Genomic DNA, 22,123 nt, shown 5'->3' with positions numbered 1-22,123 from the left:
CTTCCACTTTTATTAGTAGAATGTGTAGAAGGTGCTACGTGATTCCAAGGACATTCAGAGACATTCTCAAGCGCATCGTATGATATGTAAATACAGCAATGTTTCGTACAATACATACGTTTTTCGTATATCGAGTATATCGAATTTTGAAGGGTAGGATGGACACAGTATTTCCAAGGTATACACTGTTTAAGAAACTTATCATACATCTGACACACTAATACAAAAGTATATTCATCATCAATGTAACCCTGTTTACAAACGTGACATAATCTTACACCGGGCTGGGGCATCGTTTGAGAGCCATTATATGTAGGGGGTTTCTCCCACATTCTATGTGTTCTGGAGTAGTAGCTTTAACCCCTAGAAAATGTTTACAATCTAACAAGTGAACAGATTCAGTTTCCTTGCAGTTGTCAATACCCCAGATTTCAGACCCATATACAAGAACAGGCAGAACTTTTGTGTTGAATATTCCAAAAGGACAAACTATATGGAATAGGTTTAAGGCTTACAATAGTTTTGAAGACAGTAAACAACTCACGTTTGGCCTGTGTGGCTGCAATAGTAATATGATTATTCCAAAATAGATTGCTGGAAAAAAACACCCAAATACAAAAAAGAAGATACATACGCTAACAGTGTGTCACAATAATACCACGTCTCAACACATCAACTGTGGTCTTATCCAAATCTACATTTAAACTATATCGCAATACCTAGCTGACACATATATTCGTTTCTGAAGTCCAAAACCTGTATCAGAAATAAGGATCACATCATAAAAGCTATTTACATAGTGTTAAATCTAGTGTAAGATTTGATAACCACCAGTCGGAGTCCTTTGAATATAACATGCATTTACATATAACTCGTATTTGTTATTGTTAATTAATTAAATGCAACAACACGTTTCTTACGTTATGCATGTTCTTTTGTTTAAAAGTAAGTGAATGCGATATGCTCAGTGTTAATCTCGACATTTTGTACCAAGTTATCAGTCACATCACGAATATACTAGATTTGAATGGTAATAGCGAGCCATTTTACACAATCCTATGTGCCGTGAAATGGTCATTGTTTAGGTCGTGTAGGGATACATTTTCTTTGGGTTACAGCCGCTAGAAATTTCTAAGGTGGGATCGACAGACGTTTGCAGTCAGTTTGATTATGGCTAATAAAGAGAATAACTAACTCGGAACTTGGAATTAAATAATCTATGACATTATATCCCATCGGGAAAGATAACAAATAATTCCTTGTAGCTCGTTATTTTCATGTAAGAATCATTTTCAGATTTTATTATATACTCTTAAAAAAAGAAACGCAATACAGATATTTGTTGCCATAAAAGCCAAATTAGTGGATCAAGAGGTGCAAAATGAAGAGGTTTAATGTATTAGTGTCAGTGACAAATTTCCCTGATCAAACCATTAGTCGGGAAACACGTACGATTCGGAAAAACGCACCAAGTGCATAAACAAAAGGGCCATGGAGCTGCACGTACTGCATGTGCAGCAGCACTATGAACGATATTAAAGTGCTGGGTTTTTGGTTGCCTGGGATCTGCGTCAATTGAACAGTGACAGTTCAACAACATGCCAAAATTAACTGAAGTGCAAAGAAACAACGTCATAGGCCGCTTGAAGGCAAGGGGAATCGCGAATAGCTGTAGTCAGGGTTTTCAATGTAGCGCCCAGCACCATCACAAGGCTATGGGGTCGGTTTCAACAGCATGGGTCAGCACGTGATCGGCCAAGATTACTCCCCTCGCCCTCCAGATCCCCGGATTTGAACCCAATAGAGCAGCTTTTGGATGATTTGGATAGACGGCCACACCGACGTTAACCTCAACCCCTGACGTTGCAGCAGTTGGCCTTTGCGTTGCAGGCTGGGTGGGCTACTATTCCCCAGGATGTGATTCGCATACTCGTCTCTTCCATGGGCAGGAGATGTCAGGCCGCTATCGATTCCAACGGTGGACATAAGCGTTATTGATGGTAGCTGACCTTCACCTTAGACTTTTCCTATGTACCGATAACTGAGATGACTACAATCACCAAGTGTTATCTCCACAACATTTTGGCTAAATACATTGTACGGTTCCTCGTATGTATTTTCCTACCTCACACAAATCTGGCTTTCCGTTTCTTTTTTTGAAGAGTATATTTTATCAAACTTAAAGGCAGAGAAAGGTCTGCAAGTACGGTCACATGTGACTTAACAATTTAAACAGAACCTTTAAATAATTCATTAACAATTACTATGAAGCCAGTGGCTTGTCATTTAGAGGTACCTCAATTGCTTCCATATCATCTGCAGTGACAATGTAGGATGAGTGGTATTTACTCAGGACGTTCTTCACCAGCCACACTAACACCAGGAAACTGAGGAACAACAGAACACTCTCAATGGTCAGGATATAATTGTACCAGAGAGGACTGGATACTTCCATCAGATGACCGATGATCTGAGGGTTGACCATTCCGCCAAGACCTACAGCTATGAAGATCACGGACATGATTTTTCCTGAGAGTTGCACAAAGTCCTTCTCGATCCATGTTAGCATCGCAGGAAAACTGATTGATATTGAAAAGCCCACAGCACAAGCTGTGATCCATATGAATACTTTTGACAGGTACATTCCGGCGAATATCATGCCAACCTGAGCTAGGATTAAAAAGAAAAAAAATAGACCACATATCTTTACGTGAGATACATAGGTGATGAAGAAGATGGCCGCTAGACGACCAAAGGCGTAAGCTGCCCAAAACGCCGATGTGATCCTTGCTCCCGTGACCTTTGTCCACTTGAACTGCTTGACCACATATGATGCCAGGAAGGACACCGACGAGTCTTCGACCTCATCCAGGAAGAAGTAAAATATACCCAGGAGGCCAAGTGTCAGAGCGAGTAGTTTCCTGGACAACCTTTTACCTTGTCTCTTTCCATCTAATGCTTTTGTAACGTCCTTATGTTTATCCTGTCTTGCAAATAAAAACACAATCAAGAAAGGTAGTGACGACAGGATTGTAAGAATCCCAGTCATCATAAAAGGCCAAATGATTCTTGTCTTAGGCAGATGATTCGATGATATATTTGATGCATTTACGAAATCCTGCACTATATAAGAATTGTTTTCAGTTCCCATGACAGGAGATTGTGTTATATTATCATCGCCATATTTTCTGAGGGCTAAAAACGGTTCAAGGACAAAAGGGGAGATAATTCCCCCTAACGACCATAGGAAATGTAAAGCCTGCATGTATGGTTTGCTCTCCACTCCCCACACTCGGACAAGTTCCACATTGCAACCTGAAAACATAAGTTTATGTGTATTAATAAAATAATGACTGTCGACAAGAAGGAAATGTAGTCACTGACCATTATCACATGCATGTAAAATAACAATGTTACATTCACATATGAATACATTTTGTTTCTTTGTTCGTTTGCTGTTTTTTAGTTGATTGATATAATGAGACCTACGCTCCTGGGGTTCGATGCCCCGCAATCAAGTCGAAGGAAAGGAGCAAAAGAAACTCTATCAAACATAAACCAATTCTGGATAACAGACGCGGATAAAATTTTAAATCTTGCCTAGGTTCACTGAATTCCATGACAAATTCCTTTTTTCAAACTGGGAATGCACGTACAACATGATCACAGGATGCATTTTGGTAAAACACTATTCGTCAATCCACAAAGAATTCAGAAATCGTAACAAAGGACGTATGGTAGCCTAGTGGCTAATGCGCTTGCCCGTTACGCTTAAAACCCGGGTTTAATCCGAGACATTGGTTGAATGTGTAACGTCCATTGCTGATTTTCCCGGAGATTATGCACTGGCAAGCAAAATAAATTATACCAATAGCAAATTAGAATTTTTATTCTAACACGACATATTGTTCCCAAAGCATATAAAACTAATTTTAAAAACGCAGCAGACACTGATGCAATTTAATATCTTAGTTCACTTAATTCCGTGTCAAATGATTTTATTTGCTAAAATTAGATGGTTTTAAAACAGCTCAGGTCGTCAGTGCAAAAGGAGTTCAGCATTCAGAGTGTCATACAAGAGTGGCAGAACAGAGTGATAGGGTCATTGGCAAGCTGCATTTGGGAGGTATCGTCACACACTTGGCTGCACTCTGACAACAATCTCCAAGTTGCTGTCACGCTACTGGCAGACAGGGCGGACCGTCCACAGACCACGTGTCAATTTGATTATCTTCTTGTCTATTTTTGTCAACTTGATAAATAACTAGGCAAAATCTACTATCTATTGTCCATTATTTGAATCAGAAAGACTATCTCTCGCCCCACTATTATGAAAATGTAAGTATGCTTCAAGAGTGCAACCTATTGAGCACAAAAAAAATCGGAAAGTTAAGAATGCTCTAAAACACTTGCGCTCTAATAATGAGTACATTCAAATCCCATCCAACTAATAAATACCCTATGCTTTCTCCTCCTTATATCTGCGTCCTGTGAAAACTATATTTGTATGTGAGTACATATTATATATGTACGTCTACGTATAAATTAAGACAATGTATATATTTATGCCATCCATATGAACTGCTGGGCGTGGAAAATATACAGTACGATTGACCAAGAAATTACCAACGTTGCTAGGCTGAAAACAGTCGCCTGTTATGAGATAATCATTGATATGATGCATGTAACATGGCCCAGGGTACCCGTTTCAAATACATCACCATCGAATAGATATTTCTTTTTGGTTGTTTTCATTTTAGCTACCATCAAACATGGGTGTATACTTTCTTTTGCCCGCCATTTGATATCTTCTGCCGCTGATAGGGGTCTGGTGCAATAAAGTCCCGTTCTGTTCTAAATAAGAGGCGAAACACTAACCTGTTTTAAATATGCCAAGGAAGAACTCGTGTGCTACAAACACGGCAATCATAAGCCAGTAGGGCGTACACAGTGGTATGACAGCGACAGTCAGTCCATGCCCGGCCATCGAGATGAACAACGACAGGTATTTATTACACCGGTCATAGATGGCTCCACCAGCAACGGCTCCAACCAGAGCGCCAGTAGCAGCAGCGGTGAAGAAGGCGGAGCCTTGAGACAAGTCCGTCCCTGTGATGAGCTGTAGGTCCAACAGTGAAGGCCCTCTCTGCCCATTTATCCAGCCCTGAAATCAGAAGAGGTTTTAGACAGTGAACGAAATGCATCCTCATAAAATCAAGTTTGCAATCGTTGTCTAGGCTGATAGGAAGGTGTTAATGTAATGTGAAAAGCTGTAGGTCCAGCAGTGATGGCCCTCTCTGGCCATTTATCCAACCCTGAAATCAGAAGAGGTTTTCGACAGTGGACGAATGCATCCACAATTTTGCCATCGTTCTCTAGGCTGATAGGAAGCTCCTGATGTTGTGCGATGAGCTGTAGGTCAAGCAGTGATTGCCCTCGTTGACCCATGGTCACACGGAAACAGTCGAGATTCTAGTTGGTTGGTTGGTTAACGTCGCACTCAGCAATATTCCAGCTATACGACGATGGTCTGTAAATAATCGAGTCTGGACCAGACAATCCAGTGATTGATATCACGAGCATCGATCCACGCAAATGGGATCGATGACATGGAGCAACCAAGTCAGCGAGCCTGACCACTCGATCCCGTTCGTGGCCTTTACGACAAGCATAGTCGCCTTTTACGTCAAGCATGGGTTGCTGAAGACCGGATCTTCACGGGTCCCGAGATTCTAGAGTGTGAAGAATGAAATGCATCCTTTTCCAAAACTTTTTTTTCTTCTCAGTTTTTTTCTTTGAATGCTGTACTGATATCTCATCGGTCCCGAATGACGAAAACCGATATGATGACAGCAACAATGTGCATCCATATATTACATAACATCATTGAGGCGTTGAGGTGAGGTGAAATCAGCAGAACTCTCCCAGTTTTATCGTGCTAGCCCACTGAGATGCCATATCTCATGGATATACCACTCAGACATATAATACTAACTTCCAGTCTTTTTTTATTGTATACGTATGTGGTATGACGCCGTCAGGGCATAGAACCACCGACCTTCCGCTCTCCAGGGCATACGCTGTATCTACCATACCACGGAGGTGGTACAGACCATTGAGGCTAATAAGGCAAATGTCTTAACAACATAAAAGCTTTCACTGAGAGGATATTGCGAGGTACCACATAGATATTGTAACATGGTGTACAGTACACCACACAAAGAGATTGTAACATAGTGTACAGTACACCACATAGAGATTGTAACATGGTGTACAGTACATCACATAGAGATTGTAACATGGTGTACAGTACATCAGATAGAGATTGTAACATGGTGTACAGTACACCACATAGATTGTAACATGGTGTACAGTACACCACATAGAGATTGTAACATGGTGTACAGTACACCACATAGATTGTAACATGGTGTACAGTACATCAGATAGATTGTAACATGGTGTACAGTACATCACATAGATTGTAACATGGTGTACAGTACACCACATAGAGATTGTAACATGGTGTACAGTACATCACATAGATTGTAACATGGTGTACAGTACACCACATAGAGATTGTAACATGGTGTACAGTACACCACATAGATTGTAACATGGTGTACAGTACACCACATAGAGATTGTAACATGGTGTACAGTACATCACATAGAGATTATAACATGGTGTACAGTACACCACATAGAGATTGTAACATGGTGTACAGTACACCACATAGAGATTGTAACATGGTGTACAGTACATCAGATAGATTGTAACATGGTGTTCAGTACATCACATAGAGATTGTAACATGGTGTACAGTACACCACATAGATTGTAACATGGTGTTCAGTACATCACATAGAGATTGTAACATGGTGTTCAGTACATCACATAGAGATTGTAACATGGTGTACAGTACACCACATAGATTGTAACATGGTGTACAGTAAACCACATAGATTGTAACATGGTGTACAGTACACCACATAGATTGTAACATGGTGTACAGTACATCACATAGATTGTAACATGGTGTACAGTACATCACATAGATTGTAACATGGTGTACAGTACACCACATAGAGATTGTAACATGGTGTACAGTACATCACATAGAGATTGTAACATGGTGTACAGTACACCACATAGAGATTGTAACATGGTGTACAGTACATCACATAGATTGTAACATGGTGTACAGTACATCACATAGAGATTGTAACATGGTGTACAGTACACCACATAGATTGTAACATGGTGTACAGTACACCACATAGAGATTGTAACATGGTGTACAGTACACCACATAGATTGTAACATGGTGTACAGTACACCACATAGATTGTAACATGGTGTACAGTACACCACATAGATTGTAACATGGTGTACAGTACATCACATAGAGATTGTAACATGGTGTACAGTACATCACATAGAGATTGTAACATGGTGTACAGTACATCACATAGATTGTAACATGGTGTACAGTACATCACATAGAGATTGTAACATGGTGTACATTACATCACATAGATTGTAACATGGTGTACAGTACATCACATAGAGATTGTAACATGGTGTACAGTAAACCACATAGATTGTAACATGGTGTACAGTACACCACATAGAGATTGTAACATGGTGTACAGTACACCACATAGATTGTAACATGGTGTACAGTACATCACATAGAGATTGTAACATGGTGTACAGTACATCAGATAGAGATTGTAACATGGTGTTCAGTACATCACATAGAGATTGTAACATGGTGTACAGTACACCACATAGAGATTGTAACATGGTGTACAGTACATCACATAGAGATTGTAACATGGTGTACAGTACACCACATAGAGATTGTAACATGGTGTACAGTACATCACATAGATTGTAACATGGTGTACAGTACATCACATAGATTGTAACATGGTGTACAGTACATCACATAGAGATTGTAACATGGTGTACAGTACACCACATAGAGATTGTAACATGGTGTACAGTACATCACATAGATTGTAACATGGTGTACAGTACATCACATAGATTGTAACATGGTGTACAGTACATCACATAGAGATTGTAACATGGTGTACAGTAAACCACATAGAGATTGTAACATGGTGTACAGTACATCACATAGAGATTGTAACATGGTGTACAGTACATCACATAGAGATTGTAACATGGTGTACAGTACATCACATAGAGATTGTAACATGGTGTACAGTACACCACACATAGATTGTAACATGGTGTACAGTACATCACATAGATTGTAACATGGTGTACAGTACACCACATAGAGATTGTAACATGGTGTACAGTACATCACATAGATTGTAACATGGTGTACAGTACATCACATAGATTGTAACATGGTGTACAGTACACCACATAGAGATTGTAACATGGTGTACAGTACATCACATAGAGATTGTAACATGGTGTACAGTAAACCACATAGATTGTAACATGGTGTACAGTACACTACATAGATTGTAACATGGTGTACAGTACACCACATAGAGATTGTAACATGGTGTACAGTACACCACACATAGATTGTAACATGGTGTACAGTACATCAGATAGAGATTGTAACATGGTGTACAGTACATCACATAGATTGTAACATGGTGTACAGTACATCACATAGAGATTGTAACATGGTGTACAGTACATCACATAGATTGTAACATGGTGTACAGTACATCACATAGAGATTGTAACATGGTGTACAGTACATCACATAGATTGTAACATGGTGTACAGTACATCACATAGAGATTGTAACATGGTGTACAGTACACCACACATAGATTGTAACATAGTGTACAGTACATCACATAGATTGTAACATGGTGTACAGTACATCACATAGAGATTGTAACATGGTGTACAGTACACCACATAGAGATTGTAACATGGTGTACAGTAAACCACATAGATTGTAACATGGTGTACAGTACATCACATAGATTGTAACATGGTGTACAGTACATCAGATAGAGATTGTAACATGGTGTACAGTACATCACATAGATTGTAACATGGTGTACAGTACATCACATAGATTGTAACATGGTGTACAGTACATCAGATAGAGATTGTAACATGGTGTACAGTACATCACATAGATTGTAACATGGTGTACAGTACACCACATAGATTGTAACATGGTGTACAGTACATCACATAGAGATTGTAACATGGTGTACAGTACATCACATAGAGATTGTAACATGGTGTACAGTAAACCACATAGATTGTAACATGGTGTACAGTACACCACATAGAGATTGTAACATGGTGTACAGTACACCACATAGAGATTGTAACATGGTGTACAGTACATCACATAGAGATTGTAACATGGTGTACAGTACACCACACATAGATTGTAACATGGTGTACAGTACACCACATAGAGATTGTAACATGGTGTACAGTACATCACATAGAGATTGTAACATGGTGTACAGTACACCACATAGAGATTGTAACATGGTGTACAGTACACCACATAGATTGTAACATGGTGTACAGTACACCACATAGAGATTGTAACATGGTGTACAGTACATCACATAGATTGTAACATGGTGTACAGTACACCACATAGAGATTGTAACATGGTGTACAGTACATCACATAGAGATTGTAACATGGTGTACAGTACATCACATAGAGATTGTAACATGGTGTACAGTACATCACATAGAGATTGTAACATGGTGTACAGTACATCAGATAGAGATTGTAACATGGTGTACAGTACATCACATAGAGATTGTAACATGGTGTACAGTAAACCACATAGAGATTGTAACATGGTGTACAGTACACCACATAGAGATTGTAACATGGTGTACAGTACATCACATAGAGATTGTAACATGGTGTACAGTACATCAGATAGAGATTGTAACATAGTGTACAGTACACCACATAGATTGTAACATGGTGTACAGTACACCACATAGAGATTGTAACATGGTGTACAGTACATCACATAGAGATTGTAACATGGTGTACAGTACATCAGATAGAGATTGTAACATAGTGTACAGTACATCACATAGATTGTAACATGGTGTACAGTACACCACATAGAGATTGTAACATGGTGTACAGTACATCACATAGAGATTGTAACATGGTGTACAGTACATAAGATAGAGATTGTAACATAGTGTACAGTACATCACATAGATTGTAACATGGTGTACAGTACACCACATAGAGATTGTAACATGGTGTACAGTACATCACATAGATTGTAACATGGTGTACAGTACATCACATAGAGATTATATCATGGTGTACAGTAGACCACATAGAGATTATAACATGGTGTACAGTACATCACATTGAGATTGTAACATGGTGTACAGTACACCACATAGAGATTGTAACATAGTGTACAGTACACCACATAGAGATTGTAACATGGTGTACAGTACATCACATAGAGATTGTAACATGGTGTACAGTACATCACATAGAGATTATAACATGGTGTACAGTACATCACATAGAGATTGTAACATGGTGTACAGTACATCACATAGAGATTGTAACATGGTGTACAGTACACCACATAGATTGTAACATGGTGTACAGTAAACCACATAGAGATTATAACATGGTGTACAGTACACCACAGAGATTGTAACATGGTGTACAGTACATCACATAGAGATTGTAACATGGTGTACAGTACATCACATAGAGATTGTAACATGGTGTACAGTACATCACATAGAGATTGTAACATGGTGTTCAGTACATCACATAGAGATTGTAACATGGTGTACAGTACATCACATAGAGATTGTAACATGGTGTACAGTACATCACATAGAGATTATAACATGGTGTACAGTACATCACATAGAGATTGTAACATGGTGTTCAGTACATCACATAGAGATTGTAACATGGTGTACAGTACATCACATAGAGATTATAACATGGTGTACAGTACATCACATGGAGATTGTAACATGGTGTTCAGTACATCACATAGAGATTGTAACATGGTGTACAGTACATCACATAGAGATTGTAACATGGTGTACAGTACATCACATAGAGATTGTAACATGGTGTTCAGTACATCACATAGAGATTGTAACATGGTGTACAGTACATCACATAGAGATTGTAACATGGTGTACAGTACATCACATAGAGATTATAACATGGTGTACAGTACATCACATAGAGATTGTAACATGGTGTTCAGTACATCACATAGAGATTGTAACATGGTGTACAGTACATCACATAGAGATTGTAACATGGTGTACAGTACATCACATAGAGATTGTAACATGGTGTACACTAAACCACATAGAGATTGTAACATGGTGTACAGTACATCACATAGAGATTGTAACATGGTGTACATTACATCACATAGATTGTAACATGGTGTACAGTACACCACATAGAGATTGTAACATGGTGTACAGTACACCACATAGAGATTGTACCTTGGTGTACAGTAAACCACATAGAGATTATAACATGGTGTACAGTACACCACATAGAGATTGTACCTTGGTGTACAGATTATAGAGATTATAACTCACGAGCACGGGTATTGTGCTGACAAACCTAGAAAGATAATCGGGGCGGGCCAAGATTCGAACGCACGATCGCAAGTTTCCTGGAATACACAACCCTGCACATTGAACTGCAGTGCCTGAGACGGCCCGTGTCCACTTTTCATGTGTGATTCAAAAGATATTCTACAACGATATTGTGAATTATACTGGAATAAGGGACCACGATCCAACCTTCAACAGACTATTTAATAAACTCTCCTAAAAAATGTAAAAAGGTAGGAGATCGTGAACTATACTCAACAACAAAAGTTCCTGTGACCCCAATATTTTAGTGTATTTTTCAAACAAGTAAAGTTTGGTCTTCAATATTGTAGTACATGTATTGCAAGCCCCATGCATTTCACTACCCAATAACGGGTATAAAATCATGTGCGTTAACGGGATTCCATATGCATTGTTTAGCATCGTGCTGACAACAACCACTCAGAAAAACAACATAGTTACGCAGTTATTCGACATTACGAAATGCCACGCGTGTCCGAAAATGAGCGTCTGCGAGCCATTGGTATGCTTGAGGCAGGATCGAGTCAACGTGATGTTGCAAGAAAATTTAACGTCCACAGAAACAATATTTGGTGTTTATGGCAACGTTGGCAACAGACGAATGCAATCAGAGACCATCCTCGGAGTGGCAGGCCACGTGTAACCAATAATCGACAACTGGATTCTTACAACACACCAACTAAATCGATTCCAGCCATCAACAGTGACTGCAAGAAGCATCCCTGGCCTTCGACGAATATCTTCACAAACAGATGTGCAGGGATTGTCGCCAGAAGACTCCGCCAATTTGACAGGAAACCACCGTCAAGCACGTCTACAGTGGTACAGAGTCTCGTTTTCACCTCAGCCACAGCGATGGACGGATTCGAGTGTACCGACGTCGAGGTGAACGTTATGTCAATCATTGTGTCATGGAAGAAGATCGGTTCGGGGGCGGCAACGTTATGGTATGGGGTGGGATTAGAGCAAGACAGAGGACCCGTTTGAAAGTGGTAGAGGGAAATCTCAATGGACAGCGCTACCGCGACGAGATCATCGTCCCTATTGTTCTACCGTTTTTGCGTCGTCATTATCTTTCAACATGACATGACAACGCCTGTCCTCATATTGCTCGACTTGTTCAGGATTCTCTTCAATAAAACAACGTGAATGTCATCCCCTGGCCGGCTCGCTCCCCTGATCTCTCACCAATCGAGCACATGTGGGATGAGATGGATCGGCGCCTTCGACGTCAACCACGTGTCTCACAGACACTCCAGAACTTCGAAACATGCTCCAGCAGATATGAACAGATATCCCACAGGACTTTGTGCGACGCCTGGTCCATTCCATGAGACGAAGATGTGTTGCTTGCATCGCAACCAGAGGTGGACACACACGCTACTGATTTGTAAATTGACATTTTGGCATGTTCATATTTTTTAATGAAATCACGCATTTTCTGAAGCCAGTATGGCAAATTAAACCATTTGAACACTTACAGGAGTCTTTTATCTTTTGCAAATCGAAACTGTTTCGGATTTGGTAAAAAAACATAACTTTGCATTAAATGTTATTAGTACTCCCAGTCACCAGGTTGCGAACGAAACGGTGCATGCCTCGTAAATGATTCGTCTTCAACCACACAGAAAACATGCCAGCAGAGACTATGAGATTATTTCATGGCCTCTGACACCAGCTACTGAGCTGTATTCATTGAGCGGATATACCGAGACGCTGTCTGACTGATAACGTCGTGTTGCATTCCTTCTGTATCTCGGCACACTCACACTGCTTGACAAAGTCAAGTATGGCATTCCAGAAGGGACATGTTGGTGTAGCGCTTTGTCACCCTTACTGAACAAAGTCAAAAGTGACAAAATTAAACAAAGCATGACATTTGACCAATTGAGGCGTTTTGAAAATTAATTTAGTTTGTACCAAGGGAGAGAATGCGAAAATGTCTCTTCTAGACTTCCATAGTCAACTGTGCCACAGATGTGTGACTTAGGGCAGATATAAAGCCTGTTGTACCGTCAGTTTACCATATGTATCATACTCTCAGTTGTAGCAGTATCACGAGGGGTACATTATTAGTATAACAAAAAGCAGCACGCTTTTGCCGAGTCATTGAAAAAGTCACGTTAACCTCAGCTCAATCAAACAGTTGTTTTCTTTCAATTATTAATTTGCTTTAATTCGTTTACAATGTCAGACTAAACATATCGGTAGGATACATTCGTTGGAGCAGAATAACTTAACGCGGGACACATTACACCACATGTACCCCGGGTAATACTGCTACAAGGTATATAATTCAGTCCTCATGGATGACATATATCTCCTTCCCTGTATGACTTATCATTCAATAGAGAGAATTGTTTCCGGTTTGCCACAATACACCTTCATTCTACCTGTGTTCATGCTGTGGATCCTCTCTCACCAAGGGGCGGTTGGGTAGCCTAGTGGTAAAAGCGTTCGCTCGTCACGCCGAAGACCAGGGTTCGATTCCCGATATGGTTACAATTAGTGAAGCCCGCTGCTAAAAGCGGCGGAAAACCATACACCCTCTCTCTCTCTCTCTCTCTCTCTCTCTCTCTCTCTCTCTCTCTCTCTCTCTCTCTCTCTCTCTCTCTCTCTCTCTCTCTCTCTCACACGAGGATGGGTATAGTGCTGACAAACCTAGAAACATAATCGGGATTCGAACCCATAATCATAGGTTCCTGGCGTGCCCAAAGGACGCAACTCTGCACAGCGAATCGCGGCGCCTGAGACGACTGGGCCACCCGTGTCCCCCTTGTAAAATCCCGTGTAAAATTATTATCAGTCATGAACAACACTAAAATCGACAAAATGATACGGAATGTGAGAGGGAGCCAGTACCTCCACAACTTAACATGTAGGTGAAAATACCAGAACTATGTGAGTAAAATAACTAATGAATATTGTCCACACCGTGGTATATGAATATATATTAGCAACATTACTATGGAAATTGCGTGACTACATGCGTGCATCGATTTGCGCAACTGGGTTACGATGACATGCATCAACCAAGTCAGCTACCACACGATCCCGTTTGTCGCCTCTCACGACAAGCGTCGTCGCCTTTAGGGCATGCATTGATTACAGAAGACCTATTCTGACCCGGATCTTCACAGGTTGTCTGGATAACTTCCACAATGGTGTCTGCAATTCATTAACATAAAATATATCCTTGACCGATTATTTCGGAGCTTGTGGCGAATAAAAGTGGAATATCATATGTTCAGGGCATCAGGTAAAGCAGTACATTAATGAAATATAAAATATAATAAATATTAACCCTCATATTTAGAACCATGTCGCTGAAAGATATGTTATGTCGTAGGGTTTTGTCAAGGGCTTTCAGTAAAAACGTTGCTGAACTTGATCCCAGTGATTACATGTGTAATATATGTTTTAGCTTATGGGAGACTATCGATATGGAAACACATTTAGTCATATATTTAGTCACCGCATGTTTATCATGAAACGATACTACCACATTACCCATATGTAGTTTCGCGAGTGTGTTGTACCTTGACATTCATGTACAGTCACAACTCTTATCAACTGTTCCCGATCGAATATCGATTCCCAGTCGTCCATGTGGCCACGCAAGTCCCAGTTAGTTTCCTCGTTTAAACATACGGAGATTGTACATATCCTGTCTCTGAATGGCCATGATACACAGTCAAGGTCCTAGTTAGTTTCCTCGTTTGAACATACGGAGATTGTACATATCCTGTCTCTGAATGGCCATGAGACACAGTCAAGGTCCTAGTTAGTTTCCTCGTTTGAACATACGGAGATTGTACATATCCTGTCTCTGAATGGCCATGAGACACTGTCAAGGTCCTAGTTAGTTTCCTCGTTTAAACATACGGAGATTGTACATATCCTGTCTCTGAATGGCCATGAGACACAGTCAAGGTCCTAGTTAGTTTCCTCGTTTAAACATGCGGAGATTGTACATATCCTGTCTCTGCATGGCCGTGACACACAGTCAAGGTCCTAGTTAGTTTCCTCGTTTAAACATACGGAGATTGTACATATCCTGTCTCTGAATGGCCTTGAGACACAGTCAAGGTCCTAGTTAGTTTCCTCGTTTAAACATACGGAGATTGTACATATCCTGTCTCTGAATGGCCATGAGACACAGTCAAGGTCCTAGTTAGTTTCCTCGTTTAAATATGCGGAGATTGTACATATCCTGTCTCTGAATGGCCATGAGACACAGTCAAGGTCCTAGTTAGTTTCCTCGTTTAAACATGCGGAGATTGTACATATCCTGTCTCTGAATGGCCATGAGACACAGTCAAGGTCCTAGTTAGTTTCCTTGTTTAAACATGCGGAGATTGTACATATCCTGTCTCTGAATGGCCATGAGACACAGTCAAGGTCCTAGTTAGTTTCCTCGTTTAAACATACGGAGATAGACTACGTTTATATTGAACACGCTTATAACGAACTGACGGATATAGCGAACTTATTTTTAGTCCCGGCCATTTGATGTATATATGCTGTATATATGCTGTATACATGCTTATAACGAACTACGGTTATTACGAACTAAAATGATGGTCCCTTTTGAGTTCGTTATAACCGTAGTTTACTGTAATTAGGATACACGATTATCTTGTCATACAGGCAAATATGTTGCCTACATCAGATTTAGGTGGTACGTCCTCCAAACACAAGCCAACTGTGACCAATTCATTGCAAGCCGCGTACGGGAAACCGATATGATGTTATCAACAAGGTTTGAAGATTTCAAATTGTGCGTTTGTGTAATTTGAACTCGTGTGCAACAGCTTCAATTGACTTACCGACATAAAGTTGGCGAACAAAAGGCATGCCGTGTATAGAAACTTCTTCCTGTAAAGTGTGGACTTCAGTTTGTTTGTCCATCGTCGGCTTTGGTCTGACTCTTGCGATGAACGCGATCCAACTTCTGCACTTGTCTCCATGTCTTCTCGTCAACTATTACCTCGTAATTTTAAGAACACGTGTAGCAACAACGCGGGAAATGACACACATTTATACTTCAATGGGGCTCCAGATGTGGGGGTTATTGATTGTTTAGAATATGCATTAAACATGTGGTAGTTTCATCGTTTTTTAAACATATAACATTTTCAGTGGTAAATGTTGTATAAATGAAGTGGATTTATTACCGGTGGTAAATGTTGTATAAATGAAGTGGATTTATTACCGATGGTAAATGTTGTATAAATTAAGTAGATGTATTTCCAGTGGTAAATTTTTTATAAATGAAGTTGATGTATTACCAGTGGAAAATGTTGTATAAATGAAGTGGATGTATTAACGGTAGTGAATGTTGCACAAATTAAGTAGATGTATTTCCAGTGGTAAATGTTGTATAAATGAAGTGGATGTATTAACGGTGGTAAAAGTTATATCGATAAAGTGAATGTATCAACGGTTGTAAATGTTGCATAAATGATCAAGTGGATGTACTAACAGTGGTTAATGTTGCATAAATTATCAAGTGGATGTATTAACGGTGTTAAATGTTGTATAAATGAAGTGGGTGTATTAACGGTAGTAAATGTTGTATAAAATAAGTGGATGTATTGCCGGTGGTAAATGGTGTATAAGTGAAGTGGATGTATTAACGGTGGTAAATGTTATATAAATGAAATGGATGTATTACCGGTGGTAGATGTTGTATAAAATAAGTGGATGTATTTCCAGTGGTAAATGTTGTATAAATGAAGTGGATGCATTACCGGTGGTAAATGTTGTATAAATGATCAAGTGGATGTATTTCCAGTGGTAAATGTTGCATAAATGATCAAGTGGATGTACTAACAGTGGTTAATGTTGCATAAATGACCAAGTGGATGTATTAACGGTGTTAAATGTTGTATAAATGAAGTGGGTGTATTAACGGTAGTAAATGTTGTATACAATAAGTGGATGTATTGCCGGTGGTAAATGGTGTATAAGTGAAGTGGATGTATTAACGGTGGTAAATGTTATATAAATGAAATGGATGTATTACCGGTGGTAGATGTTGTATAAAATAAGTTGATGTATTTCCAGTGGTAAATGTTGTATAAATGAAGTGGATGCATTACCGGTGGTAAATGTTGTATAAATGATCAAGTGGATGTATTTCCAGTGGTAAATGTTGTATAAATGAAGTGGATGTATTAACGGTGGTAAAAGTTATATCGATAAAGTGAATGTATCAACGGTTGTAAATGTTGCATAAATGATCAAGTGGATGTACTAACAGTGGTTAATGTTGCATAAATGATCAAGTGGATGTATTAACGGTGTTAAATGTTGTATAAATGAAGTGGGTGTATTAACGGTAGTAAATGTTGTATAAAATAAGTGGATGTATTACCGGTGGTAAATGGTGTATAAGTGAAGTGGATGTATTAACGGTGGTAAATGTTATATAAATGAAATGGATGTATTACCGGTGGTAGATGTTGTATAAAATAAGTGGATGTATTTCCAGTGGTAAATGTTGTATAAATGAAGTGGATGCATTACCGGTGGTAAATGTTGTATAAATGATCAAGTGGATGTATTTCCAGTGGTAAATGTTTTAAATGAAGTGGATGTATTAACGGTGGTAGATGTTGTATAGATGAAATGGGTGCATTACCGGTGGTAGATGTTGTATAAAATAAGTTGATGTATTTCCAGTGGTAAATGTTGTATGAATGAAGTGGATGTATTAACGGTAGTAAATGTTGTATAAAATAAGTGGATATATTGCCGGTGGTAAATGGTGTATAAGTGAAGTGGATGTATTAACGGTGGTAAATGTTATATAAATGAAATGGATGTATTACCGGTGGTAGATGTTGTATAAAATAAGTGGATGTATTTCCAGTGGTAAATGTTGTATAAATGAAGTGGATGCATTACCGGTGGTAAATGTTGTATAAATGATCAAGTGGATGTATTTCCAGTGGTAAATGTTGTATAAATGAAGTGGATGTATTAACGGTGGTAGATGTTGTATAGATGAAATGGATGCATTACCGGTGGTAGATGTTGTATAAAATAAGTTGATGTATTTCCAGTGGTAAATGTTGTATAAATGAAGGGGGTGTATTACATGTGGTAAATGTTATATAAATGAAATGCATATATTAACATGTAAGTTGTGACTATATTACCAGCAACAAATGTAACATGAAAGCAATGCATATATTACATGTATAAAAATAAAATGTTGGCAGTAAATACATCACTGGTTGTAAATGTTACATGCAGTAAATGTATAACCGATGATAGGTACCATGCACGCTGTAAATGTATTACCACTGATACATGCAACATAAATAAAATAAATCCTTTTCCATAATACAATATTTGACTGTTGGCCAGTTTACAGTTGGCATATCTCCTAAACTTAACGTGAATTCGTCTTACATTAACTTAATTTAAAGTTTTCGCAGTGAATGGTTCTTACACTTACTAATGACAAGTAAAACAGGTGCAGTGGATGGTTCTTACACTTACTAATGACAAGTAAACCATGTGCAGTGAATGGTTCATACACTTACTAATGACAAGTAAAACAAGTGCAGTGAATGGTTCTTACACTTACTAATGACAAGTAAAACAGGTGCAGTGAATGGTTCATACACTTACTAATGACAAGTAAAACAAGTGCAGTGAATGGTTCTTACACTTACTAATGACAAGTAAAACAGGTGCAGTGAATGGTTCTTACACTTACTAATGACAAGCAAAACAAGTGCAGTGAATGGTTCTTACACTTACTAATGACAAGTAAAACAGGTGCAGTGAATGGTTCTTACACTTACTAATGACAAGTAAAACAAGTGCAGTGAATGGTTCTTACAGTTACTAATGACAAGTAAACCATGTGCAGTGAATGGTTCATACACTTACTTATGACAAGTAAAACAAGTGCAGTGAATGGTTCTTACACTTACTAATGACAAGTAAAACAAGTGCAGTGAATGGTTCTTACACTTACTAATGACAAGTAAAACAGGTGCAGTGAATGGTTCATACACTTACTAATGACAAGTAAAACAAGTGCAGTGAATGGTTCATACACTTACTAATGACAAGTAAAACAAGTGCAGTGAATGGTTCTTACACTTACTAATGACAAGTAAAGCAAGTGCAGTGAATGGTTCTTACACTCACTAATGACAAGTAAAGCAAGTGCAGTGAATGGTTCTTACACTTACTAATGACAAGTAAAGCAAGTGCAGTGAATGGTTCTTACACTTTCTAATGACAAGTAAAACAGGTGCAGTGAATGGTTCTTACACTTACTGATGACAAGTAAAGCAAGTGCAGTGAATGGTTCTTACACTTACTAATGACAAGTAAAGCAAGTGCAGTGAATGGTTCTTACACTTACTAATGACAAGTAAAGCAAGTGCAGTGAATGGTTCTTACACTTACTAATGACAAGTAAAACAAGTGCAGTGAATGGTTCTTACACTTACTAATGACAAGTAAAACAAGTGCAGTGAATGGTTCTTACACTTACTAATGACAAGTAAAACAGGTGCAGTGAATGGTTCTTACACTTACTAATGACAAGTAAAGCAAGTGCAGTGAATGGTTCTTACACTTACTAATGACAAGTAAAACAAGTGCAGTGAATGGTTCTTACACTTACTAATGACAAGTAAAGCAAGTGCAGTGAATGGTTCTTCTTCCTTGTATTGTTTCAACAGATTGGAAGGCCGGTTTGGGGGAGTAGGTGGTGGCTTTGCGTGGGGAGATGTATTACCAATGCTAATATTTGTATTTACCACATATATGTATGTGGTGAATAGAGTCAATGTATTTGAAGCATGTATTCCTGTAGGAAATGTAACATGTAAGCTGGAACTTTATTACCAGCAACAAATGTAACATGCTAGCAATGCATATATTACATGTATAAGAATAAAATGTTGGCAGTAAAAACATCACTGGTTGTAAATGTTACATGCTGTAAATGTATGACCGATGATATAGAATCATACACCATGTAAGTGTATGACTATAATACAATATTTGACTGTTGGCCAGTATACAACTTGCATATTTCTTAGAAAGCTAATATTTGTTTGATTAACTACATTCAAAATTGAAATGTGCAGTGAATGGTTCTTAAACTCTCTCAAACGGGGCACGGGTGGCCCAGTCGTCTAAGGCGCCGCGATTCGCTGTGCAGAGTTGCGTCCCTTGGGCACGCCAGAAACCTATGATTGTGGGTTCGAATCCCAGTTCGCCCCGATTATGTTTCTAGGTTTGTCAGCACCACACCCGTGCTCTAGGGTTTCACCGAAGTGGTAAACGTCTGAGACCTGCATCACTTCGGGCTTTCCTCCCACATTAAGCTGACAACTGGAATACTGTTAAAAGCGGCGTTAAACCCAACTCACTCACTACACTCTCTAACAGTTAATGTCTTCGCTTCACACAGGGCAGGAAAGGTAGTGTCTAGGCTCAAATTGGAAATTGGATCAGATCAAAGATCATAGCCCCCTTTTAAGCCCCCGGCCCATATACAACGTTAAGCCTTGAAGCATTTACTGGAAACATGTATTTTACAAGTTTCTACGCAACATATCAGTCAGTATATGTACAAGGCAAGGTAGTGCTAAGTTTGTACATCATGAGAAGTCGCTAGTTACACCTAAAGTTTATATCAACAATGAGTTGCATGCTGAGTTAAATCTTCTCAGCATTCTGTATTCAATATATATAAAGAGGAAACAGCTAGCTGCGATACCCCCAATATAGAGCCTCACTGTTTTTATACACAGCTTAACATGGATACTACAATTTCATTCAAAGAGAAACAGACTGTATGGCAATCGGATATAAGAATCAATGTTACCAAATATAAGCTTCCATGTATATAAACGGGGCAGCACTTATTCATCTTCAGAAATAGACGTCCTATGGCGGAAGCCAACATATTATGGTCGTGAGTAAGTGAGCGGGGTTTTACGCCGCTTTTAGCAATATTCCAGCAATATCGCCCGGGGGGGCACTAGAAATGAGCTTCAAACGTTATACCCATATGAGGAATCGAACCCGGGCCTTTGGCGTGACGAGTAAACGCTTTAACCAATGGGCTACCCGACATTTTATCTTATATCTTCTTCGCAACCATTGCAATAACAGTCTATAATAAGGGCAAGTAATTTCAATGTTTGTTTTTTCGGGTTCGCTGACATAATGCTTTACAAAATATGAATCAAAGTACATTTTTAATTTTATTTTGTTGCCAAGTCCCATAAACTAATTAAGAAATTTAAGATTTTCAAATGTCTCATAAACCAGTTTGGGCTTTAAGAAATCAATTCTTTGCGAGATTTCTCTTTAGATATTACTTTAAACCAGCAGTTTTAAACCTACGGTGATTTCATTAATATTTTGACCCTATGCATTTCTAGAAAACAATCGTCAACAAAGTAATAAAATGTAATACCTCGGTCATAG

At 38.9% G+C, this 22,123-nt stretch overlaps 1 protein-coding gene across 1 annotated transcript; it reads right to left on the bottom strand.

Moving 5' to 3' along the window:
* Window positions 1-1,291: 1,291 nt before the first annotated feature.
* Window positions 1,292-16,625, bottom strand: LOC139473073 (sodium-dependent glucose transporter 1A-like). The gene is made up of 3 exons (XM_071255584.1): window positions 16,477-16,625; window positions 4,879-5,164; window positions 1,292-3,315 (listed from the first exon to the last, which is right to left on the bottom strand). Exons 1-3 carry the CDS (start codon window positions 16,615-16,617, stop codon window positions 2,264-2,266), a joined length of 1,479 nt encoding a protein of 492 aa, XP_071111685.1. The 5' UTR covers window positions 16,618-16,625; the 3' UTR covers window positions 1,292-2,263.
* Window positions 16,626-22,123: the final 5,498 nt, after the last annotated feature.

Source organism: Haliotis cracherodii, unplaced genomic scaffold (assembly GCF_022045235.1).
Source record: "Haliotis cracherodii isolate W230 unplaced genomic scaffold, xgHalCrac1.p SCAF_26, whole genome shotgun sequence".
Classification (NCBI taxonomy): domain Eukaryota; kingdom Metazoa; phylum Mollusca; class Gastropoda; order Lepetellida; family Haliotidae; genus Haliotis; species Haliotis cracherodii.
This window is presented reverse-complemented; position numbering and strand designations above follow the sequence as displayed.

Bases quoted from the DNA above. Each gene is read 5' to 3' on its own strand.
- LOC139473073 (XM_071255584.1), bottom strand. From the start codon at position 16,617: ATGGAGACAAGTGCAGAAGTTGGATCGCGTTCATCGCAAGAGTCAGAC. The intron at 5,165-16,476 runs GTAAGTCAATTG...TTCTGATTTCAG, and splicing joins TGTTCGCCAACTTTATGTCG to GGCTGGATAAATGGGCAGAG. The intron at 3,316-4,878 runs GTTAGTGTTTCG...TTATGTTTTCAG, and splicing joins CCTTGGCATATTTAAAACAG to GTTGCAATGTGGAACTTGTC.